At 40.7% G+C, this 26,328-nt stretch overlaps 1 protein-coding gene across 3 annotated transcripts; it reads right to left on the bottom strand.

The window, feature by feature from the left end:
• Positions 1-386: 386 nt before the first annotated feature.
• On the bottom strand, positions 387-26,042 carry calb2a (calbindin 2a). Of its 3 annotated transcripts, none has more exons than XM_042410912.1 (11): positions 23,673-26,042; positions 14,923-14,999; positions 14,746-14,835; positions 13,416-13,496; positions 10,384-10,440; positions 7,820-7,897; positions 6,350-6,405; positions 6,173-6,212; positions 5,976-6,029; positions 3,003-3,074; positions 387-1,230 (listed from the first exon to the last, which is right to left on the bottom strand). In XM_042410912.1, the coding sequence occupies exons 2-11, from the start codon at positions 14,944-14,946 to the stop codon at positions 1,114-1,116; spliced, it is 669 nt and encodes a 222-aa protein (XP_042266846.1). In that variant the 5' UTR covers positions 14,947-14,999; positions 23,673-26,042; the 3' UTR covers positions 387-1,113. The 3 variants fall into 3 exon arrangements, with proteins under 3 accessions (XP_042266846.1, XP_042266844.1, XP_042266845.1); XM_042410910.1 differs by lacking the exon at positions 23,673-26,042 and adding an exon at positions 19,663-21,064; XM_042410911.1 differs by lacking the exon at positions 23,673-26,042 and adding an exon at positions 17,020-19,644.
• Positions 26,043-26,328: the final 286 nt, after the last annotated feature.

Genomic DNA, 26,328 nt, shown 5'->3' with positions numbered 1-26,328 from the left:
CCACTGACAACCAACATCCGCTGAGTCCAGTTTTAGTATCTCTCTGCGCTAACTTTACTTTAGCTTTAAGTACACCATCTTGCTTACATCGTCAATCCTTTTTATGTGGATGCTAGTGTGTTAAAGGCAAGGGAGCAGTTTAAAGCTTGGAGGCCCTGATAACATAGTAAAGTTGGCATGCAGAAGGTCAGTTGAACAGAAATAATGTAAGAAATGTGACTTTGAGAGAATGACAGCACTGCATGGCTATGGAGCAGAAAATATTCAGACTGTGAGGCAAAAAGAAGTCTCTACATGGATACATTTCTGTCAAGGACGTAAACCTTTTCATCAAGATGTAACCACCACAGGCAGTTTAACAAAATCATGTTCATACAACGTCAAAATGATTTTATCTTAAGACATTTTATTAATATTTTCAATTGACAGTATCAGCCAAAAACAAACATTGAAAATGAAATCATATTATGGCAATGGTATAGAAGAGTTTCAATGGAACATGAGGGCTTCGGGACGAATAGAGGGGGGAAAATCAATATCAGATCCATCAGAGATTATAAATTAGATCACTTCAAACACAGCTGTTTGCAGTTTTGTTTGACTATATATTTTTTCTAATGCAAAGTTGAAAGAGCGAGGGAATGAAGGGGGCTGTGGGTGGGGGGGTCAAGGTTCAGGGATTATCAGCAGGTCAAAGGGTCATTTCTGTGGAATACAGGATCTGGCCTTTTGTTCGGGAGTTGCAAGACAGGCACAGCATGAACAGCAGGGATGAGGATGAGGTCAGAAAGGACACGGGGGAAGAGTTGACAGGATGGTCTGAGGATAAAAAGCTAGAGGTTTCAGACAGGTCATAGTTGAGGTTGAGAGTTCAGGTTGCAGAAAATTTTGTGCTGACAGTGCACTTATCTGAAGTTGTAACTTTAGGGCGGGCGATGGAGGAATGATAGGGAGGGAGGAGGGAGGGAGAGAGAGAGAGAGAGAGAGAAGGAGGGTGTCCGGCACATGCACCTGGTATATGTTGCCAGGCAGCTGGAAGTGGGTGTGGTCTCAGGAGAGCGGGGCAGGGCAGGGAGAGAGAATTATGATATGCAACAAGAGAGGGGGGAAAAGTCACACAATTGGCTCCCTGCAGAGGACGATTTCCAGCTCGCCACGGTAGAGCTTCCCTCCGTCAGACAGGCTCATGATGCTCTGCTTGTAGCCCGTCAGGTTCTTCAAGTCCACCTCCTGAACAAGAGAAAGGGAGGTATGACAGAGTCAGTAAAGCATGAATCAAGTAGAATACTTTATTTGGATCCAAACCTAGTCTGAGCAAGCTAAATTCAGCCTGAAGTGTCTTATATTGTCAGATTGTTCTCTGTGAGTTATGTAGGATGTTGGTTTTACAGTTATTTGGGTGAAGAGAGCATGGCGTAGGGAAAGTGAACAAGATCTAGGTTTTTAACTAGAAAAGCTCATTTAATTGATAGGAAGTTTAAGACTGATGGCCAATTTACACTTCATAGTTACTGTTGCTATGTTCTCTACAATGCTAACAATGACAGGTTTACCACACAAATTTCTTCAATCAGTCAGTCAAACTTTGCTTGTATAGCACCTTTCATACAGGTTAGTGCAATTCAAAGTGCTTCACAGATGACTGACAAGCCCATAATAAGACAGAACAAGTGTAGGCCATAAAATCAAAGAAAAAACTATTTGAGACTAATGCACATGAGAAATAAAAATGTAATAAAATAAAATATATTAAAAAGCTATAATACTAGTAATAATAATAGAAAAGAGTGAAATAAAAACGAGATAAAAAAATGGATAAAATAGATTAAAAAGACAACAAAACAAAGACAAATAAAATTGATAAGAACGATAAAAAATATGGTTATTTTCGAAACAAAGGGCCCTTAATTTCAGACAGAGGTGGACAAAAGCAGGCATGTCATTTTTAGCCAACAGCCATCGATTATTCCATCAGAACTGAGCATCATTAGCAGATATTATCAGCTTTAGTGAGCTAGCTAATTCATGCTAACTCTGTGAGCTGTCTGAAACATCTTCGTTCTGCTGTTGTTTCCAGTTGTTTTAAAACGAGAACTATGCAAAAGATGCCAACATACATGCTACTTTATAATGCTAAAAGAGGCTGAAGCAACATGTACTAAGCAAAATGTCAGCCTCCTCACTAGTTAATGATCCATGTAGCTGTAGAAGACGTGCTAAATAAGCAACCTTGCTCTTGTATTGCAGTGTAGAGTTTGTTAGCCCTGGTAATATAGTACAGTATTTCAAATAAAAATGTAACTAAAGTGTTATTTTTGTTCTGACATTTGTACGTATTTTTTAAAAGATAATCTTTAAATAATCTTTTATCACCACAGTGGAAATAAATGGACTTTAATGAGTCCATTGTGACATCACTGTAGTTGTGTAATTCACTGCTTTCACAATGTCATGTAAACCTATTTAACTAAACATGAGATCAACACATTTGAAATTTGAGATGCTGTTAAATGTAAATTTTCTTTGCCAATCAGAAATCTATATTTTATCGAGTTCAGTCTCAGTTAACAACCAGCCTCTTGTCCTGCATTACTTTTCAAGTTTCAAGTCCTGACAACAAGACAGATGACTTTGGCAACTTTTAGTAAAGGTTTGGACTAATATACACCCTGAATTGAGGTAGTAAACAGTTTTATTATTTGCTGGTCATTTGTATCAATAAAGTTTTCAATCTGAGCTCTTGCAGTGCCGAAATCTGTCAAAATTACTCATCAACTTGTTAACTCAGCATGTTTAGTACAAAATCTGTGGTACAATCATACCATTTAGTAATAGGGAGCTGTGTTTAAAATACTGTTTTTATAGGTACGTTTCTGTTATCTGATACATAGTGGGCGTATACAGTTTGCACAGGGCGTAAACAACTGAGAGGAGCAGAAATGATCAGAGAGAGTCACAAGCCTGACAGATACCAGACACCTTTATCAAAGTACTCATCTCACCTTCTTGTTTGTCTGGTAAAGATCTCGTAGCAGAGCATCCAGCTCCTGCTCATCAATGTAGCCATTGCCATCCTAAAAAAGAAAACACACAATATGTTGTTTTGATGTCCAAACATACAGATAATTGGAATGATCTGGAGATGGCAAGCACACTTTGAAAGATAAATGCAACCATTTAAGAACAGCTCAACAATACGCACCTTCTTTAATACACTTGTTTTTTCTCCCTCTAGTCTACTCTTTGTTTGGATTTTGAGCTTCCTGATTTTTGTGCACGGCTCTGCTGCTCAACTTCATTCAATACTTTATGGCAGCCATCATGAATGCACCAGCCAAACAGCCATTCATGACTAATGATTTAAAAAAAGACTTTCCATTCACAACTCTGTAAAGGGAGTTAGCTATAAAGTCAATATGGAGTCACTTTGCTAATTAATGAGTTGTGTTTCACAGTCGCATTGAGTTTGGGGCCAGAAAATAAGTCCAAATTGTTGGAAATTTTCCCTTGGCAACTGGCACAAAACTGTTCTGTTCATCTAGGCTCAGTCTCAAGATGACTTCAGAGCTGAGTGGCTTTGCCAGTCTTATTTTTTAACTTTGGGAGACGCTCTTTGATGTTTACAAAGCTAGATTGAAGTGTCCCAGATCTTGGGAATAAAGTGTGAATTCTATTTATTTTCCCTTTAAGGATGAAAGACCCGGGACTCTGCAGAGTTATGGGAAAACGGAGCAACATCAGGTATCAGCCAGTCTGTCTTAATTGCGTGCCATCTTGCACTTCAGACATTTTCAAGGCTTCGCACAGTTTGGTGCTCTGGCACTGTGAGCCATGTTAGTGTTCAGCTGACCGGACACACTTTGCCCTACCCACAGTCTCTCAGCACCAGTGACAGCAGCTGCCTGTGTTTCAGCTGCAGGGGCTGAGCTCATAACAAAATGATGAAACTAATTACACACATAAATGCTAGTGCTCCATACTCAGAGAGTGTCTACACGAATGGACTGCAGGGGCTCATCCATCATTGAACATTCAACCCTGTCCCCTGCAAGTGAGCTAGAACGGGCGCTAGCCTTCAGTTCAACCAGAGACATGAACATGCACGCAAAGCCCCCAATGCTCTGAAGGACTCCTCTTGCTCTCCAACTTTAATGCCAAGGTTGAAAACTTTAAGATTTATTAAGGTTTAAGAGTTATTATTGATCTTGAAAACAGTTTGACAGACACTTCTTAGCACAAGGTCAGTTTAGTGGAACTTTTCTAGATCTTTCAGGGAGATCTCATAGCCTTTATCAGCAGATTGAATCGGGTTGTGGCTGAAAGCACAAAAAAATTCAAGTAAAAATAGGAGTTGAAAACAGTTAAGTAGGGTTTTGCAGTCATGGAGCTATATCGTCAGAGAGTTTTAGTGCTAGAGCTAGAAACAAAATATTCAAAAACCAATTCTTAAGATTTTTATTGTTAATTTTTATTTTAATAATACAGTTGGTGATCAGCAGGTGCAAAAATCTTACCTGCATCTCTAAAACAAACTCTCGCCATCTACTGGAATCTCAAGACACTGCCAAATGTCTCCTTCCAACAGACCAAACACTGATGTTATGTCTCAATTCAATCACAAATATTCTACAACATTCCCCCTGTAATAATCTCAATTACACTGGGACTTACTATGGAACCACTGCAGTCAATTTCAAATTTTAAAACTTTACAAATACAGAGAAAGCATGTTCTCCCACTCCAAAATCAAGCAATTATAGCATGAATGTTGGCTTTTAGTGTAATATATTTTGTCATTTTTTCACTGAGTACTACATACATTAAAGATGTTAAGGATTATAGTACTGTATGCATTTGAGACACACAATGAGTGTTTGGGATACTCCAGGAAAAGGAGTTTTCAGCCTGCTCACAGAGTTAATAGCATTAATTAGCTAGCTCGCTAAAGCTGATAATATCTGCTAGCAAGGGTTTGGGTCCCTACCTAAGAACAACATATAGAAGAGGAAGCAAGCACATGACAGCCAAGCTAACTATAGCAATGGTGCTGTGCCACATTAAGCTGAGTTGTTTATTTCCTCAAAAATGGAGTCAGCGTTCTTATAGCTATCTCGATTATGGCATGGCCCCTCAGGCTCACAAAAACTCACAAGATATCATAAACAAGAAAAATGATTTAGCAGATGTACAGCTTGCTGCTCCCACCCCTGTTACTCTGCTGTGTTCCCGTATGTCTTGTATCCCTGTAGTCCCTCCCCACCAATCTATTGCTAATGTGGAAAATGTGGCCATTAACTGAACCACTGCTCAACCACCCTGAGCTGTTTACAAAGGGACAGGTGTGCTGAGCCTAACTCATTTCCCTAGGCAGTCGGGAGCACCTACTGCAGGTACAAAACAAGGATTTTGCATATTCATGATTTTGACGACAGGGAAACTCCAAAACAAACAGCACTGAGCCTTCCAGACAACTTGACTTACCCTGCTGCAATTCTGTTCTTATTTTACTGTGTAAATATACATTTTATTTTAAGTCTTCTCACTGCTTTTGTATACTATTCTTGAGATACAGCATGCTGTTCATAATGCTGACACAAGCCCATCAAGCTAGCTTCTGTACCACTAGCGTATTACTTAAATAAACTTGTATCCACTAACATACTGTATAAGCACCTTGTTATTTTAACCAAGATATAACAATTTAATTAGCATTCAGCAGCCACAGCTCCCATGATGTTTTGTTATCATGGGAGCTGTGGCTGTGGGGGCTGTAAGTGTTGCTAACAAAATCGGCTAACTGTTTATGATAAAATACGATGAGGTGTTTGAAATATATGTATAGAAAACCCCAGCTTTTTCAGGGATAGAGATGAAACTGTCTATTCCAAACACTGAAAACTGAAAGCTAGTGGAACGCAAGCTAACCCAGAATGGGGGCCAGACTTCAGCTGTGTGTCGAATAAAATGTCACCCACCTTGTCATAGTATGTGAAGATGGCATTGAACTGCTCACTGGTCAACTTGACACCCTATAAAAACAAGATTTGACTTTCACTGCTCACAAATAATCAAAGATAATTTTATAATAAGTGACTGTTTTAAAGTAAGACCATGGCTACACATTATTAAATATCTCAGAGCCATTAATTGTGTATCCATGTTTGGTCCCTACCTGGAATTTGAGTAAGAAATTCTCTTGAACAGGGAGAAGCCTATGAGAGAGGAGGACTTCATTAGCAGACACAATAGTTGTTAAATTATTCAAATCCGTTGACGGTGAATGAACATCAGCAGGCAATGTGCTTCAACATTTACACAGTGAATAGAAGCAAGTAAAATTGCACATCACCTTGCCATCTCTGACAGGCCCAACTTCCCATCTCCATTCAGATCAAACATCCTGAGCTACAAAGTGGAAGCAGAACAGAGAGAGGAAGGAATAGAGGAAAGACAAACTTCTTTTAAATATATGTATATGCTGTTAAGATGAAGGTAATTGTGGACCCATGAATTTCATTGACTGATGAATAGAATGGACAGTTAAAGTTTCTAATTTTTATTATACATCCACAACTTTTTTTTCATAGTTCTAGATGTTTAACAGTGAAGGGACTGTCCATAATACTTGCTTCAGCCATTTCAGACAATGTAGTAGATGGTGGATTTTTACAGAATCATATCCTAAAGATTTCCCACTTTTTAGTGGAGAGTTACATTAGGAGGAATTAATAGAAAAGAGATTTGCTCACAATGTTATATTTCCCTCAAAGAAAGGCAAAAAATGGCCTTCTAATAATTGTAAACTATGTAATTGCAAGTACATTTGGCATACAACCATGAATGTTTAACATGGAATTCTCTATTGACATCTCTTACGAAAGAAATGTATTAGTTATTGACAGAATACACTTACTGAGGTATTATGCCATAGTTAGTCAGACAGGATTGGAAGCATTATGCTTGTTGTTATTGTTGGATTTATTATATATTATTCCATCTTTAACTTTGGCCATGCTAACTAATAATTGTTATCCATATACAGTCTAACCTTGCCCGTTGTCCTGTAAGTTATGTGTTTCATATTTGTGTAAATTTGATAGATCTGCTATATAAAACTGCCCATCTTAACTACATTCAATTAACGTTACTCGTTTATTCAAATTTTTGCAAGAGGAAAATGTTCAACCGACAACGCCTGACTGATATTGGTGCCTTTATTACATGTATGTTATCATCTAATGGAGAGTCTTATACAAATCTCTAAAAAGTTGCTGTATTCCTTCAATTACAGCTCTTACCATCTGCGGTTCTAAAATGTGCAATAAATCTGTGAAGAAAAATAATGACCATCTATGAATGTTCAGGAAACTGCTTCAGTAAATCAGGTCAGGTCAGCTCTGGGGCTTCCAAGAAGAAGCAGATGTTAGCACATCTGGCCTGTAAACACACAACCTGCAGGACATGACGGGTTGCGACCACTCAGCCGCACAGCGCTGCTGCCACCAACACGATATAGCCTCTGCAGTCCTCCACGCCAGATAGACACTAGACCTCTCTTAATCTTACCTCAGATTTTACTTTTTATTAAAACAAACATGTGTGTATCTTGAATATAAAAAACAAACATTTGCAACAGTGTCCTCAGAATGTGGATAAAATGAAATTTAAACTGACCTATTTAATGTTCCTGATACTAAGTGTAAAGTGTAGTCCTAAAGAATACTGTAGCAGTAACTTTAAATAAATGCAAACTGTACAATTACACTGTGTGTGTAGAAGATATGTGGAGTTGTCTAGTGTGTGTGTGAGAGAGTCTTACTATGGTCTGTGTGTACTCCTGAAGCTTCTGGTCATCGTAATGTCTGTTAGCCTTCTCCAGCAGGTCTGACAGAAAGCCCTGAGAACACAGACACACATCGATAAAATAAAGAGAAGTGGCTCTGTTTGATTCCAGATTGCTTGATGTGTAGAAAAATGCAAAATTACCATGGGGAAAATAAAATAAAAAAAAAATATATATATATATGTATATATACATAGCAGTAAGTATGAGTTGTTTTATCAAATTATCTTTCAAATCATCCCATTCACAAAGGGATAAAATGAATGAATCATTCAAGAAAAGAATAAATGAGAGACTGAAAGAATAAAGATCAAAGAAAGACAGTGAAGAATAGTGAAGAAGGAAGGATTGAAGGATGTGGGGAAGGAAAGAAGATTGGAGAGACAGAAAGAATGATGATATTAATAATATTTTATGAGTTTATCTTGTGTTTTGTGTTGAAATTCTAATTTGCTAAGTAAAGAGTAACCATAACTATCGGGTAGAGTAAATGTAATGCAGTAAAAGTATAAAGCCTCTGAAAATACTCAATTATCTCAAATCTATTCTTGCATTACCTGTACAGTACTCGAGTCCGTGAACATATGGATATTTTCTACGTTGGCCCACAGTCATGTGGTGTGACACATGTCTGATGCCTGCGATCTCATCTGCTTTTTTTCCCAAGCTTTCAAAAACCCACACCTGAGTAACTCATCCGCACCTGGTCAGCTGGAACAAATGTGATCCCATAACAACCCAAGCAGCATAATCACCGACCCCATTAACGCACAACTCCCAGGTGTTGAGCACTTTCCTTTATATAATTTTACACAACATTTCCAAAAGGTGCTCAAGAGAAAAACATATGTGCAGTCTGTCAATCTTTTTTTGTGTCTGAATCCTTGCCAGAGAGAGACACTCATGGTCACTGGGGAATTTCCTATGGAGCAGCCACTTAACTCTCCTCTGTCAAAGCGTCTGCCTGGCTTTACTCGCACATATGCTCACATGTATTCAAATGGGAAAAGCACTGAAAGTTCTCAGTATCATTTTGAAATGTTGATTATTTGTCTCTATCTAATATATCACTTGACGGCCCCAAAGGTCCCAGCTTGTGCCAGATTCAGTATATGAGTTTATTATATTTGCTTGCACTTTCTATGACTTCAGGTATGAAAATAAACATTTTTTTAAAGATTACACCATCCTTAAAGGAATAATTTGACATTTCTGGATATATACCTTTTCACTCTCTTGCCAAGAGTTAGATGAGAAGATTGATACCACTCTCATGTCTGTCTGCTAAATATGAAGCTGGAGCCAGCAGCCAGTTAGCTTAGCATAAAGAATGGGACCAGGTGAAAACAGCTAGCTCGGCCTCGTTCCAAAGGTTAAAAAAGTACGCCTGCCAGCATCTATAAAGCTCAATAATATCTTGTTTGTCAAGTCCATTCAAAAACCAAAGTGAAAAATTGTGGTTTTACAAGAGGGTTTATGCCTGAACTATTTCTTGACATTACTGTGAGGTTGACAGGCAACCAGCTGGCCTGTAGGCATATTTTTTATCTTTGGACAAAGGCAGGCTGTTTCCCCTTGCTTCCAGTCTTTATGCTACACTAAGCTAATCATCTGCTGTATGTCTAGCAACATTTCGCATAAAGACATGAGAGTGGTTTCAATCTTCAAATCTTACTCTTGGCAAGAAAGCAAATAAGCGTATTTCCCAAAATGTCAAACTATATCTTTAAAGATCCCCTTCAGATATGTTTGAAGACATATAAAAATACTCTGCTTTCAATAATAATTTGTGTCTGATATGTTTTTTTTCACAACAAAGTTCAATGACCTTGTTAAAAATTCTCAAAATGACATCTTCTCCTTCTCCGTCATTGAAAATAATATATGTTCCAGCTGCATACTGGACCATGACTGGCTCCCAGGCTAGTTGTGATGTAACAAAATAATCTTATATATGCTTGCGTTAAATTGAGACATAAGATGAAGCCCTTTCCTTCAGCAGATGAATGTGAAAACAGTCTACTGTCAGACTGCACAGTGAAGATCAAAACACATTTTTGAGCAGAGGGGGACTTTAAGCACAGAGATAACACAAAAAAAAAATGTAGATGATTGTTTTTGTCTCTTTCTCTACTTTCTTTTTATTGGTGCAAACGACTGTGAGTTGACATAAACAGAAAAGAATCCATACAAGTCAAGACATAGTGTGTACACTTAATATGTCGATGAAACATGAAAATTAAAAATATGGGAATTACATTGATGGTAACACAACAACACAAACATAAACATGTAGATGATTACAGGAAAAGAAAGGGAATATGCTTTATGTTGCAATCTGAATGATCTACTGTCTGATCATTACAGTTTGGGGTGGGTGTTCTGTGTGTGAGCATTTGAATGTGTATGGCAGGGGGAGGAAAAAAAGAGATAACAAACAAAATAAGAACAAGCATGGCCAAGTAATCAGATGAATAAATAAGCTGCATTTGTAATATTTGTTTGACTTTAATGTATCAATGGGAGTCAAATTGACATACCTTCAATTCATTTGCCTCAATATAGCCACTGCGGTCTGTATCATATCGCCGCCATGCCTGCAAGAAATCAACGAAACGAACAGAAGAAACAGTGGACTAAAAGTATTTTCTCAGCACAGATGCACAAAGCACAAAGACACTCTCCTCTATTTCTCCCCCCTACATAAATCCTCTCTGATCGAACCACAGATTACTGTTTAACTGCGCTAAGAGTTGATTTTCTCTGGTGCAGAGCAGAAATCGTTGCAGAGGGGATGACCACAAAAGCCTGGACCATCACTGTAATCACACAGTTTCTAATATGATCCCGTTCGCCCACATACTGAGCAGAGGGCAACGAGAGACATGAGGAAGGGAGAGAAAGTCATTTTAATGAATGTTTTAATCTAGCAGCTGTCCCTGTCCAAAGAAGGGCTCCTTATCAAAGATGGATGGCCTTCCGTCCTTCTCCCTCTCCCCTCCTCCTCCCCCCTCTGCTCCTCCTCTTCTCCTCTGGGCTCTTGCAGAAAGGAGCTACAGTGGTATTATCCATTATAAATGACTCTGAAAATAGAAGGTTCTGCTTCCTCATTCTAACCCTTTAAAAACCTCTCTGCCCACTTCCTCCTCCCCACACCCTTCAACAAAGACTGATTAATCCTCCTATCTTGTTTTATGCTCTCAAACTCTGGCTCTCAATTTCCCATCGACATTTCATTTACGCCCCCACTGTTCCTGCTTTCTCTCGTTTGCCTTTTGTATCCTTCTCCCTCCACACCTTCTCTTTCATTCATTCTCCTTCTCTCATTTCATTATTTCTACTCAATATGACACAGGAGACAAGGAAGGCCTCTTCCCCACATGTAATTGGTTTCTAATTGGCTCCATTCTTTCAGTGCAGCAGATCTAACATGAAATCTGCCATTTTTCTTATCTTCTAAAGGCATTTTGTGGAATAATTATTTCCTTTTTTCTGGTACCTTTCAGCACACATCTTGCTCTGCTGAAGGCTTTTTGTTACTATCATTCAATATTCATAATTCACAGTAGCACCAAACTTCTTTGTAACATACTTGGAAATGCCCATATATTAATGGTTTCTTCAATGCACGACGTGGCTGAGCAGGAAAGAAATTCTTATCTTCTGTGAGGTTTTGCTAGTAACTAAATATTTTGTCATATATGATTAATTGTGTTTGTGTGTGTAGCTAATGTCCACTTGCTATTTAGCTAAATTGATGTAGTTGTTCTGATAACCAGCGTCTTGTTGTTGACTTTGTTATAGATGTTATAATTGTTATAAACAAAATGTTAAATATGTCTATATAGACATATACATATATTTTGGTACTTTAGTGGGCTAGTTTACCCTGCAGTGTGTGGTGTCACAGTTCGTAGTTGGTAGAAGACTACTGATCCTCCTCGTCTGCTTCATGTATGCTAGTTGTAGTTGTTTTCTGTTCCTGACTAGTCTCAATAAAGCTGGTTCTAAAGTACAGCTAAGTGTCTGACGTTTTTTGTGTGGTTACTACAGATTATAATATGTGTTATTCAGTATTTAGTATCTCATATAAATGCCAATCCTGTCTGACAATGCCACTGGGGGGTGCCAAAGTTTTACATTTTTTTAATTCTACTTTGGTGATTTTAGGTTAAAAGGCTGCATGTAGGCAAATGTGCATGGGGGTCATTCAGAAACTGTGCAAAATCCCCCTCCTACTCTAACCTTCCTCTACCTGCCTCACTGCTTGCTGGATGGGAAGAGCCCCAGAATCAATTTAGGCAGCCAGCTCACCTGTGGCAAACTTTTGAGAACAAAGAAGCTGGCTGTCCTCGTGTGGATGCCTCATCCCTCCAATAGTTTGATCTGTGTATATATGTAAGTTTCCTTTGGTTTAAAATGCATTTATAGCTGCTTTAGTAGTTTGATTTATTTGCTATACTAAGTAGTAGTGGTAAAGTTATTTCTTCATTTCTAGGTTTACATACTAACTGTGAAGTTAAATTACCCTTGTTGGATTAATAATTATTGAAATTAGGAGTTATTATATTTAAATTAATATCCTTTGTTATCCTTTTTCTTCTGCTATCAAATAAACCAGTTTCAGTTATTCCATAATAAAAGATTGGACTGGAACCAGACTATCCTTAGGAGGTATAAGTATTCCTGCAAGCTAAATATTCTTCAGAAATGTCAGGTCTCAGAGTTGGATCAATCAATCAGCTTGTGTGATGCTTGATGAGATTTGTAAGATATTCTGCTAGCCTCTGCACCTACCCATAACACCCTCCTCTGTGCATCTTTGGCGAACTATAATTCCAGCCTGAGTAATTAACACAAATTGCTGTGCCATCATGCTGACTACCGAGCATAAAACACTGATGCCAATGGTTCCTGTAAAATTAGCTGAATCCTCTCAAGCCACAACGTGTGACTTGCAGACAAGTCTATTATTCAATCCTCCTTTTAACTTCAATGAAGGGATTTACATTAAATCTATCTTTCTCAACTACAGTATGTGTCTTCTCCTTGCTCACTTGCCACATATTAGTCACATCTATCCACAATATATCTGTGCTTAGCCAATTCTATAGTCGATGTTCATGATGGACCAGCTGTGGTCACTCGATTTGTAATCCAACTGCTAAATCTCAACAGCAGACACAGGGGCAGCCATGTGCAATGGAGGTCAAGAGTCTGTGGTTTTCATGCCATACTACTCCAGTTTATTTCACTAATTAGTACACCCTCAACCATACAGAGGGAACTAATCCGTGAAATTAGCTGGTAGGTAGGAATGAGAACATGCAGACTGTCAGTCCTCTATGGTTGATTTACTCTGTGCTATAACATATGGTGTGTCTGTCCTGACTAATGGCATTTCTTAGTGAACAAGAGGCTTTCGTGCAAAACATTGAAAACAAAGAGCTGATCAAATTAAACAGTTGTCAAGAGGGGGCAGCAGCTTTGCATTAAAAGAATATATCCACCCATACACACACACACACACACACACACACACACACACACACACTCAGAAACACACTCTTACCGCCATAAACTCAGCACTGGAGCTGACAAACTGTCTGAAGCAGAGCAGGAAGTTCTCTTCAGTTGGGAGAATCTGGGCCAGCTAGAGAGAGAAATGATAAGGAAACGGGAGTGGTGAGAGCACAAGATGGTTGATACACTGGCAGAGAAGAAATGAAGACTGGGGAGCTTTTTGTCTGCAAAACCTCAAATGGCCAACTCAAACATAAATAATAGAGTGCCATAACCTCAGAAACTGGGCTATGCCCATGTTAGAATTATTTTCAAAAATCATGCTTTTGGATGTTCAGACAAATCCCTCACGATGGATTTTCACTCACAGGAACAACTGGACCTGAAACTCATTTGCAGATTTTCCATGCTGGTGGCTGATTATTGATATTGCAGAAGCCCGCTTCCTTGCATCGCTTTCAAATCATGCATAGAAAATGGTAAAATTGAGGGAAGGCAACATCCCAAACTGACACTCCACAGAGATCATAAAGACCGCATTTATGCAATTGATTGGAGTATTGACCAGGCCTCTAAAACCTCTGACTGTATTCCTTTGGCTTCGTGAAGTTTCTTTTTTAAACAACTTTTTCCCACTCTGCATAGAAAACGGAAAATCCAAACCCTCTCTACAGTTATCTTTGAGTCTGAAATGTATGGTAAATGCACATTAAAAAATATCCCAGCCATAGAAATGTAGAACACCTACACTGAATGAAGGAAAATATTCACCATAGTCTATGAAATATTTTTTTTCAATTTGGGGAAATACACTTATTCACTTTCTTATCGGGAGTTAGATGAGAAGATTGATAGGCTCCCACATATCTGTCCATTAAATATGAAGCTGCAGCCAGTTAGCTTAGCTTAGCATACAGACTGGAAACGGGGAAACTCGCTAGCTTGTTTGTTGAATCTGTACAAAAAGAGGATAAAAATGACAATTTGTTATATGGGGAGTTATGAGCGTGATTGTTTCTTGGCTACTTCCTGGAGTGTCTACTTGTCCAGCACATAACCCTGGTATAACTACAACATGTCATTTCAATTTTGATAAAGATAAAACAAATGAGATATAACATGTTAAATGTTTAAGAGGTGCTGGTTGTTTTTGGTTGGTTTTGTCACCCCTGGACAGAGCTAACATTAGTGTAGCTGTTTTCGGTCTCCCATGCTATGCTAAGCTAACTGGCTGTAGCTTCATATTTAACAGACGGACATGAGAGTGGTATTGATCTAACTCTCTGTAAGAAAGCAAATTTACCAAAATGTTGATCTATTCCTTTAATGAAAACTGCAGGTATCCAAGCATAATACAAGAAGCACATTTAGTGCCTTACCTCTGACATCTCAATTTTTCCATCTTTGTTCTTGTCAAACTTCTGCATGAAGTCCTTCATCTTTTCTCTGAATATGGGGTTTGAGGGGTCCTAGAAAACATTTTTTTTACTCAGTATAAGTGAAACTTGAACGGACAATATGTGTGTTTGTGTTGAATCTCTAGTCCATGGACTCACCACCCCTGCTCCTCTCCGGGCCATCTCCAACTCCCTGAAGAAGTTCTCCAGCTCCTTCCCCTCAATGTAGCCATTACCTGGGAGACAGATTGACCGTAACGTCACATTATTGCAACACACCACTCAAAGGGCTCTCACAGTATTGCTGACATACAAAAATCCCATCAGAACAGATGTGGTCACGGTGTCACAGTGTCAAACAGATCCCAGCATGGCTCACTTTTGCACCAGTATTGATTCAAACATGAGCCTTTTACCAGTAACTCTCTTCCTTCCCCTCTGGCTCAATAGATTAGACTATTGACTGACACAATGCAAACTGATCACTCCTCAAAGACTGTATATTCACAGGGTTGTACGCAAGGGGAGGCTATATATGGAAAATTGCTTTTTCTAAGATTTCAAAGTTAATGATCCACAGGCAGCTTCTTTTACTCCGCTGAGATCAATACTGCCTTCAGCAGGGGAATTTGGAAAATGGGACGAATCAATATGAATAACAGTGTACTAGTGTAATGCCAAAAATAACATATTGAGACAATTCCAACCTGAATTGCTTTTTTTAAAGAATACTCACAGTAAAAGTGATGATATTTTGTGAAGCAGAACAGAAGCTTCCAGCTATCCTTCAGAAAACATCTTAATCTTGTTTCACTGCATGCTTTCAATCATTTTGTCAGACTAGCTGTCACTTCTGTCAAATGGTGCTTATCTTATTTGAGAATGACGCACCTGAGATGCTGTCCATCATAATTTGTTCTGACACATTTTGCTTGGGAACAATGAAGTTGATAATCTTATTTTATCTTTTATTATCTTGTATCTTGACAAATGAGTGTGCCCGCTCCACCCAGGTAGTATGTGAGCCTCTGCCGATATTCTATCAACAAGCACGCTGAATGGCTGAACAGATGGCTCCAAACGATGTGACTAGCTGCCTCAATAAAACCCTGGAAGGCAGAGCTGCCTCATTATACACTTACAAAGATTATTATGCCATCCACTTCCTCTCCTCTCCCTCTAACTCGCCATCTCTCTCTGTCATCTTCACTCTATCCAACCAACATCTTAGCGGCTTTGTTCTATCCATGGAAATGTTTGTATGTACAGTATGTGCGTGTGTGTGTGTGTGTGGGCACGCATGCGTTCCTTAGTGATGTTATCAAAACTCATGAATACAAGCTTGGCTGTTTCAGTAAGTGGGACAATGAAATGCCTCGCTGCTATCGAGCCTCCCTCCTGTGGGTCTTATTGACATTTAGCACTCTAGAGAGAAATGGTCTGCTTGATAATTAAACAGAGTAAGATGTGATTAACTACAAGGCGAATGGCCTAAAATGACAATAAAAATAGATTTATGAATAGGTTACGCCAAGGTGCTGTCATACGTTCGATTAATGCGGCAATAGATCCATACATCCCATTATGTTTGTGCCTAAGGGAACATCTGTTTGTGGTTGTGCTGTGCTTATTTAGATGCAGTACTTTCTCTTCCAATCAGCCTTTAAGCCATAACAATATGCTTACGGTAAACTATGGTTTAACTGGTTTAAATGTTATATGTCCTGCAGCCTAATTACAGTATGCCCACATTGCTCTAAGCTGTCCCTGGCAGCTACCAAATGCAAACTTCCCAGTGAACACATACTCCTCATTTACGCAAACCATCCATGATGTTATATCAGTGTACAGATGTAAAAAAAAAAAAAAAATCACTGCCAGTGGGTATTTTATGGCTGACTTCAATCGACTTCCTGATCATTCAATGTAAATGTCAAATAATGACTTTTATATGTCTTAATGAAAGCACTCCTATTGACTTGCTCTCATATACTTCTGCAGCTTACATTCTGCACAATCCCGTAGTAGCACAACACTGAACACTTGCACAAACCAATAAGATAAAAGGTTCACAAAACCAGTTTTGGCCCATATACACACTCTTTGGAATAATGTGTCTCGAGTCCCAGGAGATGCTGGCTAAGACACTTTACTCTTCTGGTTCTGATTCTAAAAACTTAACCCCAACACAAGAAAAGTGTCAAAGGTGGGCAGCTGTGCCAACCGACTGCATATTTAAAGCTTATATAAAGTTACCTTTCAGAGGAGAGCGCAGTCCAGTCATTTCAAATATTTTGTGTAGAGATCATAGTTTGGCCAATTTAGGAGGTGTGAGATTTTGCTTCATATCCAGAATTTCATATCTAGGTTAATAAAAATAATTGACAGCAAATGCTCTATAATTAGCAAAAAGAACTGGAGTTGCTTCCTTCTTCAGCTTTGAAGCAATGGAATTGAAAGGACCTGACAGAGACAGCAGAGAAAGATGAGAGGGACACAGAACGGAGGAGCTGCGAGAGATGCGATCCAGATGAGATTTGATCCTGGGCCAACAGGGGAATATGTGGTTTCATCATCTCTGGGTGCATCGCCTCCTGTGTATTTTTATCTTCAACTCAGAGATGTTTACTCAACCCGAGCAAACAAATTAGCTTTCCTTTCTTTCTGCAGAGCCAGAAGACACTTCCAGTAATGAGAGCAGAAATCAAACACTGTAGCCAAATCTGTTGATTCACTGGTTGTATTTGATTTGCAAAGTGGCTCGTTGCAAAGCCCAATATGTAAAATACCTCGGTATTAGGACACCTGGAAGTAAGAGGCGGTCGGACTGATGCTCATTAGACATAAGCAAGCTACAGACAGATATGACAACTTTATCTGCACAGTGGCTCATAGGAGCTCAGCTGCCGAGCCCCTCCACCCCACCCAGTTCCTCATTCCACCTTGATTTCCCTGTGGAATATGTTTCAGCATGTATGCGGGCGTCAAAACAGACCACATTAACAATGAATTCCCAAGAGTGTGTGTGTGTGTAAAACAAATAGGTGCAACACAACTCGCCTTGTCTGCAGGTGTATTATGGACATTGCAAGAAAGTTGACTGATTTAAAAACAAGTAAAACTGAAGACTTGGTGTTCAATAACGACCAGTTGCAGCCAGGAATCAAAGTGGTGTTTTATATTTCCCGCCTGGTTTATGATTTATGAAAATTTTATTAGTTGAGAGTGTCTAATAACAAGTAACCAGGGGGTTGGTTAACTGTGTCATTTTGATGTTATTTATCCGGCGCACCAAAGGGCACAGCGCTTGTACTCCCTGAAGGATGAAGCCCCTGATGCACTGTAGGCCAATTATAACCTATTCAGCCATTCAATAGGGGACAATGAGAGAAATAAAACGTTTTAAAGGAAAAGGGTGTTTTTTTTTCTTTCCACTGTGGATACTGAGTCTATCCAGTGTTTTTCGAAAAGGTTTCATCAGCATTCTCATCAGTTCACACAATTCTCTTAATCCACAGTAGAGCCCGCAGACCTTCAAGTGAAAATAAGAAGATCTCCATAATCAGACTTATGAGGATGTCATGACAGCAGTGGCATGCCATATCACACATACTGTACAGACATATCTGTACAGAGGCAAACAGAGGGTCTACAAGAGAGGACACACATCAAGATTGATAATGGGGAAGACACAGGCTGTGTGTGAATGTGTGTGTGTGTGTGTGTGTGTGTGTGTGTGTGTGTGTATATATATAGAGAGAGAGAGAGAGAGAGAGAGGAGAAGGAGGAGGGGGTCGTTGAATAAATTACGACATGGGGCAGTTTTATGTTGACAGATATCGCATCTATAAAACATAAATCAGCGCCTATATGAAGCTAATTCTACTGCATGAGGAGCTTAACCTGACAGGCTGAACTCACTGATGAAACTTAATAAATCTGTTTTTTATTAGAAACGGATATCAATACAAGGAGCATCACTCACATCCAATTACTTACAGTTAACAAACAAAACGATTATGGGTAACCCACAGAAAAAGACTAATTGAATGATAAATCGATTTCCTGAAACACATTGAGTTAGGCGCTTTCATTATTGAAATATGTCAACGTCAGGATGGACCTCATGAACCATGAGAGGACTTCTGTTAGAGCGCTCTGTGCGCTCATGAAGCTTCACTGATGGTGGAATAACCATTTCGTTTATACAGTTTACTCAACATTTGAGGCTGATATCATGTATATACATCTAGGTATATTGTCTGTTTATTATAATAACTTGAGCGTTTCGTGAGAAATAATGGATCTAACTGTGTTTTTAACCAAAAGAAAAAAAAACCTGCGCCGTGTCGGGAGTGGTCCGCATCAAAAATTCATTTGAAAAATGTCAAACTTTTTAAAGCTTTCTATAACTTGCAGCTGACATAATTTCATGCTCTTAAATCCACTGTTAAACAATGTTTAAGGTGAAAATGTCCCGTTTGACTACTTAATTATTCTATTAACTAAGGGATTAATAACGAATACCATCATTAATTAAAGAGGAAATTGTCTCTATAGTATTAGCTACAACCGTCACTGTGGGGACTTTATGTCTCTTGGATGCAAAAGTGAGTTAACATATTACATTATAACAATATTTTTCTCTCCCGGAATTTCCTGAATTATCGCTTTACTCCCCCAAAACGACAAATCTCTGTCGTAATATTATTATCTATTATTCTAAACTTGATAACGGTTTTAATTGTATTATTTAAAGGATGCATTTCAGTCTTTTCCCCCATTAATTTCCCTGGATGATTATTATTAATCTCCCTTCAATCGGCTGCATTTTACAGCAGTGATATTAGATTCAGGAATATTTAATGCAACTTTTAGAAAGGAAAAAAAGTGTCCTACCGTCAGTGTCGAAATGTTTCCAAATGTCGAGGAATTGGGATGCGGTGACCTCGGCCAGGTGCAGGTGAGGAGGCTGCTGTGCCTTGTTTGCCATGATGCTCTCGACGGATGCTGCAGGTCAGACGCCAAGAAAAGTCCGCTACTAACTTTTCTGTGTCTCTGTGTCAAACACACCCCACACTGTGGCCCCGGCGCGGCGCCCGCCGCTTTTTAACCCCGGCGCAGGAGCGGCAGCACTGCTGCACCGCCGCTGGGGGCGCACTGCCACCGACAACATCCATCTGAGTCAGCGTCCCTCTGAGCGTGAGGGTGTGTGTGTGTGTGTGTGTGTGTGTGTGTATGCTTCCCAGCTTGATGTAGTTTTGTGATTGGATGTCTCAGACACTGCAGTGGATGGACTGATGTGTGTGAGCGTAAGATGAGAGAGATGCAGATAGTGTGTAGATTGTTTTTTTTGTTGCATCATCATGCTTTACAGTAGATCCCATGTGTACGTGTGTTTGATGCAGTGCACTTTCAGTTGCTGGAATGCATGCGTGTGAATTCCTATACTTGTATGCACGTGAAATGCATGCCTCTGTGTGTGTGTGTTTGTGTGCCCGCGCGCGCGCGCGTGTGTCTCGAGTGTGTTCCCTACTACATCTGTGTGTATCTAAGCGTGCAGCTCCCGAAGCCTGTCTGCCAGTGTGCGAGGCTTCACAGACTTAATTAGAACTCACACACTAATCACATTTCCCACACTGCTTCCAGCCAGCAGTGATTAGCCCACATAATAAATGTAAATTCTCAAAAAAAAGAGGAAGAAAAAAAAAACTTTTTCATTAATGACCAGTCTAGTGTGCAGAGGGGCAGGCAAAGCCACAGATCCTATCCTAGGAGAATGAGGATGAAAAAAATGTAGGCTTCTCATATATATTTCTTCAACTCATTTACTGCACAAGGTGATAACATTCAGGATGAAGTAATAAGACTGTAATGAGCACGAGGCCAAGTATTCCTAGAAGCAGTTTCCCGCTGTTGGACAAAATCTGCAAAAAGACAGCTTTTCACATATGAGGAATATTAATATTTTCAATTGACTTACATGTTTTTGTTTCACAAGCCCCATAAGTCGATTTCAATAGACCCAGACACAGATATTTTGACATGCCATAGAGCAGGAAGAGCAGAGGTGTAACAAATAACATTAATGATCTGTTCCATTTGAGTGCCCCAATAAGTCATGCCAGTATAAAGCAGTATGCACAAAACCAGGGTCCTGGGTCCTGGGCATGCAGTCATTATTATTTAAGGCTATTAAGTAAACCTGTGCATTTCCTGCTATAACATGTCAAAATAATCTGTCTATTGAGGCAAATCAAGAGTTGAAAAGACTGAGTTAAGTGGGTCCTATGCAATCATTGTTTTTTTTTTTTTTTTCGGGGGGTGGGGGGGGGCGGGGGGGTGTTGGTACGTGTGCTTTTGAACTTTGAACAGAGCCAGACTAGCTGATTCCACCTGCTTTCAGTCTTTATGCTATATACTGCTCTCCAACTAACAGCCCCAACTAATGTCTTCTACTCACTCTCAAGAAGAAAGTGAATAAGCATATTTAACAAAATGCTGAACTTTTCCTTTAAAAGGTGGAGTATTATTAATCAAGATTGGTACCTTACTTGAAAGCTAACCCTGAGTGTGAGCAAATAATTAAGATGATCCCGATTAACAAAATCGGGATCATCGGGATCAAATGGACCTGTCATATCTTCACAGAGGTGAAGCAGTAATTTTCCAGATTCACCCTGCACGCTGGTACAATGCTGACACACTGCTGGCAGCCGACTCCTTCTGGAGGCAGCGTGTGAAAGTCAACAGAGACATTCCTCCACTAACACTATTTCCTAGGCTTGTAAGAGTCACATTCACTAAGAGAAGCAATGCTGTCTCAGAGGTAGCTCAGGTACATGACTGCGCATGAGAACAGCTCACGTGTGTGTGTGTGTGTGTGTGTGACAATGAGAAAGACTGAGTGTGTGATGGTGTATGACAGCGTTTAAGAGTGTAAACTCAGCAGACCTGTCCCACTCTATTTCCTCTGCTTCTCTTTTCACCCTACAATAATCAATAGCGGGCCCTGGGCTCAGCTGGCACAGCGCCAATAGATATCAACATTACATTACAGATGAGGCCTGTCGCCAGCCTGCGGGGGCTGCCGAGTCAGACGCACTTCGTTCTCCTCTCTTACTCTCTTTAGTCTTTCCTATCGTCTGTCTTTATCTGTGTGTCCTGTCTTCCACATCCCTTCATTCAAAGCAGAGAGGCAGCTATTTGCATCTCGCATGAATATCTTTGTAGACGTCTCACTTTTCACAGTGAAGCTGAGTTGAAGGCATCTGTGCGAACGTGTGTAAATACAATCCAGCCAAGTAATGCTGTGTTTGTGTTGTAGGGCTGCCTGCTTCATTTGTATTAATATTTCAGCTCCACAGAGGGCTGCACCTCTACAAGCTGTATGTAGATGAATTATGTAACAGAAAGGAGCCTGGCACGGAACAGCCATTTCCACTTCATCTCAATCTCACAGCGTCTTCATCTGTTTAAGGTGTGTGTGTATGTGTTGTGAGGGATTGGAGGAGAGAAACTGAAGATGTGGAGAAAGTGTGGAGGTGAATCTGAGGTGTTGCTGAGGTGTGTGTGTGTGTGTTTGGGGGGGGCATCTTCTCCCTGCTTTTCGCAAATATCCAGTGGTGGAAGAAGTACTCAAATCCTTTACTCAAGTAAAAGTACCAATACAGCAATATAAAAATACTCCATTAAAAGTAAAAATCCTGCATGAAAAATCCTACCCAATTAAAAGAACATAAGTATTAGTAGCAAAATGTAGTTAAAGTATTGCAGGTATTGTGTTTTTTTCCCTCTGACTGATATTATTATATATGACATCATTAGATTATTAATACTGAAGCATCAGAGTGTAAGCAGCATGTTACTGTTGTAGCTGCTGGAGGTGGAGCTAGTTTGAACTACTTTAGCGCAGCAGAAACCTCGAAGGAGAGATGCCTCAGCCCCCGCCTGAGCAGAGCTTTAATCATGAGAGACATCAGAGCCAAGAGGAAGAGTCTCCACCCCAGATACCAACTACCACCTGTGAGGATTCACCTTCTTCAACCTCTGAAACCCCATCCAGATGAAAGAGCTGGTCACTGCTTTTACCAAACATATCCCCCCCCCCCCCCCTAATTTTAGCGTTATTTCACTAACAAAGACCACGCCATTTGAACGGTATAAAAAGTAGATTTATTTGGATTGTCGAGAGGGTTCAGGATTCGATGAGGATAGTGTATGGTGGGCTGGATGGGGGTCAAGAAGAGGGATGAAGGGGGTCGATTGCCGGGGGATGAATGAGAGCTGAAGGTTGGTCCGGGTCATGTACGGTGGGATGATGGGGTCGAGGAGAGGGATGAAGGGGGTCGATGGCATGGGGATGACTGGGGACCAAATGGAATCACAAAGAGGCTGGAGCGGGGGTTGAGACTGGGGGACATGTCTCGATGAGCTTTCTGCTTTGTCATCCCCCGAAGTTAACTTCATTGGACTAAGTGAGAATGGGCTCTTTGAATGTCGCTGAGGTAGGTATGGAATCTTGGGTAGACTAGCGGTCGAGAATTTTATTTATTTAATTTTAACAGGTGGTCTGGGATTTCTTATTTGGAAGCAGTTGAAGCGGCCCCACTGCGGAAGAATTGGCCAGAGTACGGTTAGGAATGTGGACTGACTTTGTTGATGTGAGGAGACAGGTTGCCTGTGCAGAGAGTTTGGTAGTCGGCCAGGAAGTCTGAAGTGAGGGACGAACGTTTGGCATAAGATGTGGTTCAGACTTACAGATAACATGCCGAACTGTACAGCATGGAAGCTGAAAATGGAGGGACTGGCTTTCAGGTGGGAATCTGAGTCTGGTGCATAGATGCAGGGATGAAACAAAAACACAAGGCAATTAAGATGTAGGGAGTAGGCACATGGGGAAATACGACCTGGCCCTAGCTAGGGCTGAAGCAGTCTGTTGCCGCATCGTAGTAGCAGCAGGATGGAATCATCGGTGTGCCAGTGTGGGAGGCACTGGGTAGGGAACCCGCAAGCGAGTCGGCTGGAGCGGTGGTGGAACTGGAGGCTGTGCAGAACTGGAAAGCCTGGCTTTGTAGGCCATGGAGGGGCGGAGTGGTGGAGGCCAGAGTGAAAGTGCTCGTGGGCACAGAGTTAACGACGGCTGGAGCGAGGGGAGCTAAAGACAGAAAAAACATTTGGGTGTTGGGGAAGGGAGGGGAACAGGGATAGAACAGTAGGAAATTGAGTGGGTCCATCAGAGGGAGCATCGTGACTTGGTGCAACTGTTGCTGTGGTAACGGCAAGACCAGAGGTGGCTGAGGGAAGAAACATAAAAGAAGGAGCTGCTGGAGCGGGTGGAGCCGAAAGCGTAGAGGTAGCTGCAGCTGAAGGAATGGAAGAGGAAAGGATGAGGGGATGTATGTGCGGGGGTTGATTGTGCAGCGTGCAGACACGGGAATAAGAGAAAAGACGAAAAACACGAGACAGATCAGACAGGGAGGGATACGACCTGGCCCTGCGAGAGGGCTGAAGCAGTTGGCTGCATCGTGACGTCATCGACGTGCGGCGTACAGGTGGCGCTGGTCAGGAACCCGGAAGTGAGCGGCCTTCCGGAGCGGTGGTGGAGGTGGAGGCAGAGAGGAGCAGGAAGAACCTGGCTTTGTTGTCAGTTCGGCGAAACGGGATTTGTATCCGGAGATCAGCTGGGGCTGAAGAAGTCTGGGCCCTGTTGTGGTAGGCGGTGTTGTGATGTCATCGGTGTGCGGCGTGCGGTGTCCCGGCGGCGGATAATCAACCCGGAAGAGCGGGAGGATTTGAGCTGCCGGCGAGAGAGTTGATGGAAATAGAGTCTACATAGAGTTGGAAAGTTTGTCTTTATCATCGTTTCATGGGAGTGGGACGACCGTGTCCTTGAGAGCTCGCCGGAGGTGAGCAAACATCCGGTTGAAGACGTTAGTCGCTTGGAAAATAGCCTCGTCCAAGTGGGCCATTGCATGGATGAGTGTGGAGCGTCTGGATCCCAGCTGATCAGAAGCGCGGCGTCTGGAGGAGAAGGGTTCCATGTGGGTGTGGTGGTGAAGGAGATATCACGTTGGTATTGCTGGATCTAGTCGTGGGCGGTATGTTGCCGAGGAACGTGGATCACGGAGCACGGACGGGAGGTAAGTGTTTGCGATGCAAGCGTGTTGTAGGTCACGTGAGAACTGAGACGAACGGGAGAGAGAGGGGTTAGACGCGGTATGCACAGATGATTGAATTAGTGAGGCACAGGTAAATGAATTTAGTGAGAGAGAGGGGCATGGTCTTGTTCCTGAACCTTTGTTATAATAATAACGTCATTAAACATCATGTCTTTGGGAGGAAAAACATTTTTATTCAATAATTTTATTGTCAAGCACAAACTGAAATTTGGTTAGACCAAGATAACATTGCAGCTGTTCTTATCGAGTCAACCCCTCCCTACTTCAGTGTGATGAGTGAAGCTAGAGTACATAAGAGAGAAGGTGGAGTTGTCATTTTGTTTAATGATTCTCTCCAATGCCAGCAGATATCTTATGGAAATTTTGTTTCTTTTGAATATGTAGCTCTTTAGTTGAATTCCTCTTCTCGAGCTATGTTCCTAAATATCTGCAGGCCACCTTATTACTGTGCAACCTTTTTTGATGACTTTGCTGAACTGCTGTCTATAATCAGTATTGATTTTGACTTTGTAGTCATTGTTGGTGATTTTAACATCCATGTTGACAACTCCCAGGACAGAGGGACTAAAGAACTCTGTTGTGTTCTTGATAACTATGGCAACATGTGAAGGAGCTCACACACACAACAGGGGGCACACTCTGGACTTAATCATCTCTAAGGATCTGAACATTTCTAAGGTTGTGGTGACTGATGCTCTGCTCTCTCTGATTATTCCTGTGTTTTCTTTGAGAGTGCAATTTCTGTGCGTGTACATGTTCAGAGGTAATCACAAGATGGTATTTTACTGAAAACACCAATGAAACATTTATTCAGACTCAAGCTCTTCCACACCTGCCCTCTCTTGGGCACACAACACAATCCAACTGAAAATGCAAGAAAATCCCTCAAAGTCAAATAACATAAACAAGCTCAACCAAATGACCAGGCAGCATAAGTGTAACATGGAAAACCCAAAAGAAAAAAAACATAAAGAGTCCAAACACAACAGAAATTCCTGGCAGGATGTGACAGGTATGTGTGGTCCCTGTGTCAACTTAAAATCAATTCAAGTAGTATGACACAATTTTATCCAATCAACCATAAAAACCTGGAGGACATTTTACAACATCTGAAATCTGAAAGGCTTTTTCAAAAATGTTACTAATTGCATGGCCTCAGATCTTCTACAGATTGTCAACATGTTTCTTCTCTCAGCTTTCTTCCCACAGGTGCTGAAAAGTGCCGTCATCAAGCCACTCTTAAAAAAACCCCAATTGGTCCATAGGCCCATATCAACTCTCCCATTTTTAAGTAAAATCATTGAAAAAGCAGTTTTTTTATCAGCTGAACAACTACTTGGCACCAACTTTTGATGTCTTCCAGTCAGGATTTCAACTAAACCAC

Source organism: Thunnus maccoyii, chromosome 5 (assembly GCF_910596095.1).
Source record: "Thunnus maccoyii chromosome 5, fThuMac1.1, whole genome shotgun sequence".
Taxonomy (NCBI): Eukaryota; Metazoa; Chordata; class Actinopteri; order Scombriformes; family Scombridae; genus Thunnus; species Thunnus maccoyii.
This window is presented reverse-complemented; position numbering and strand designations above follow the sequence as displayed.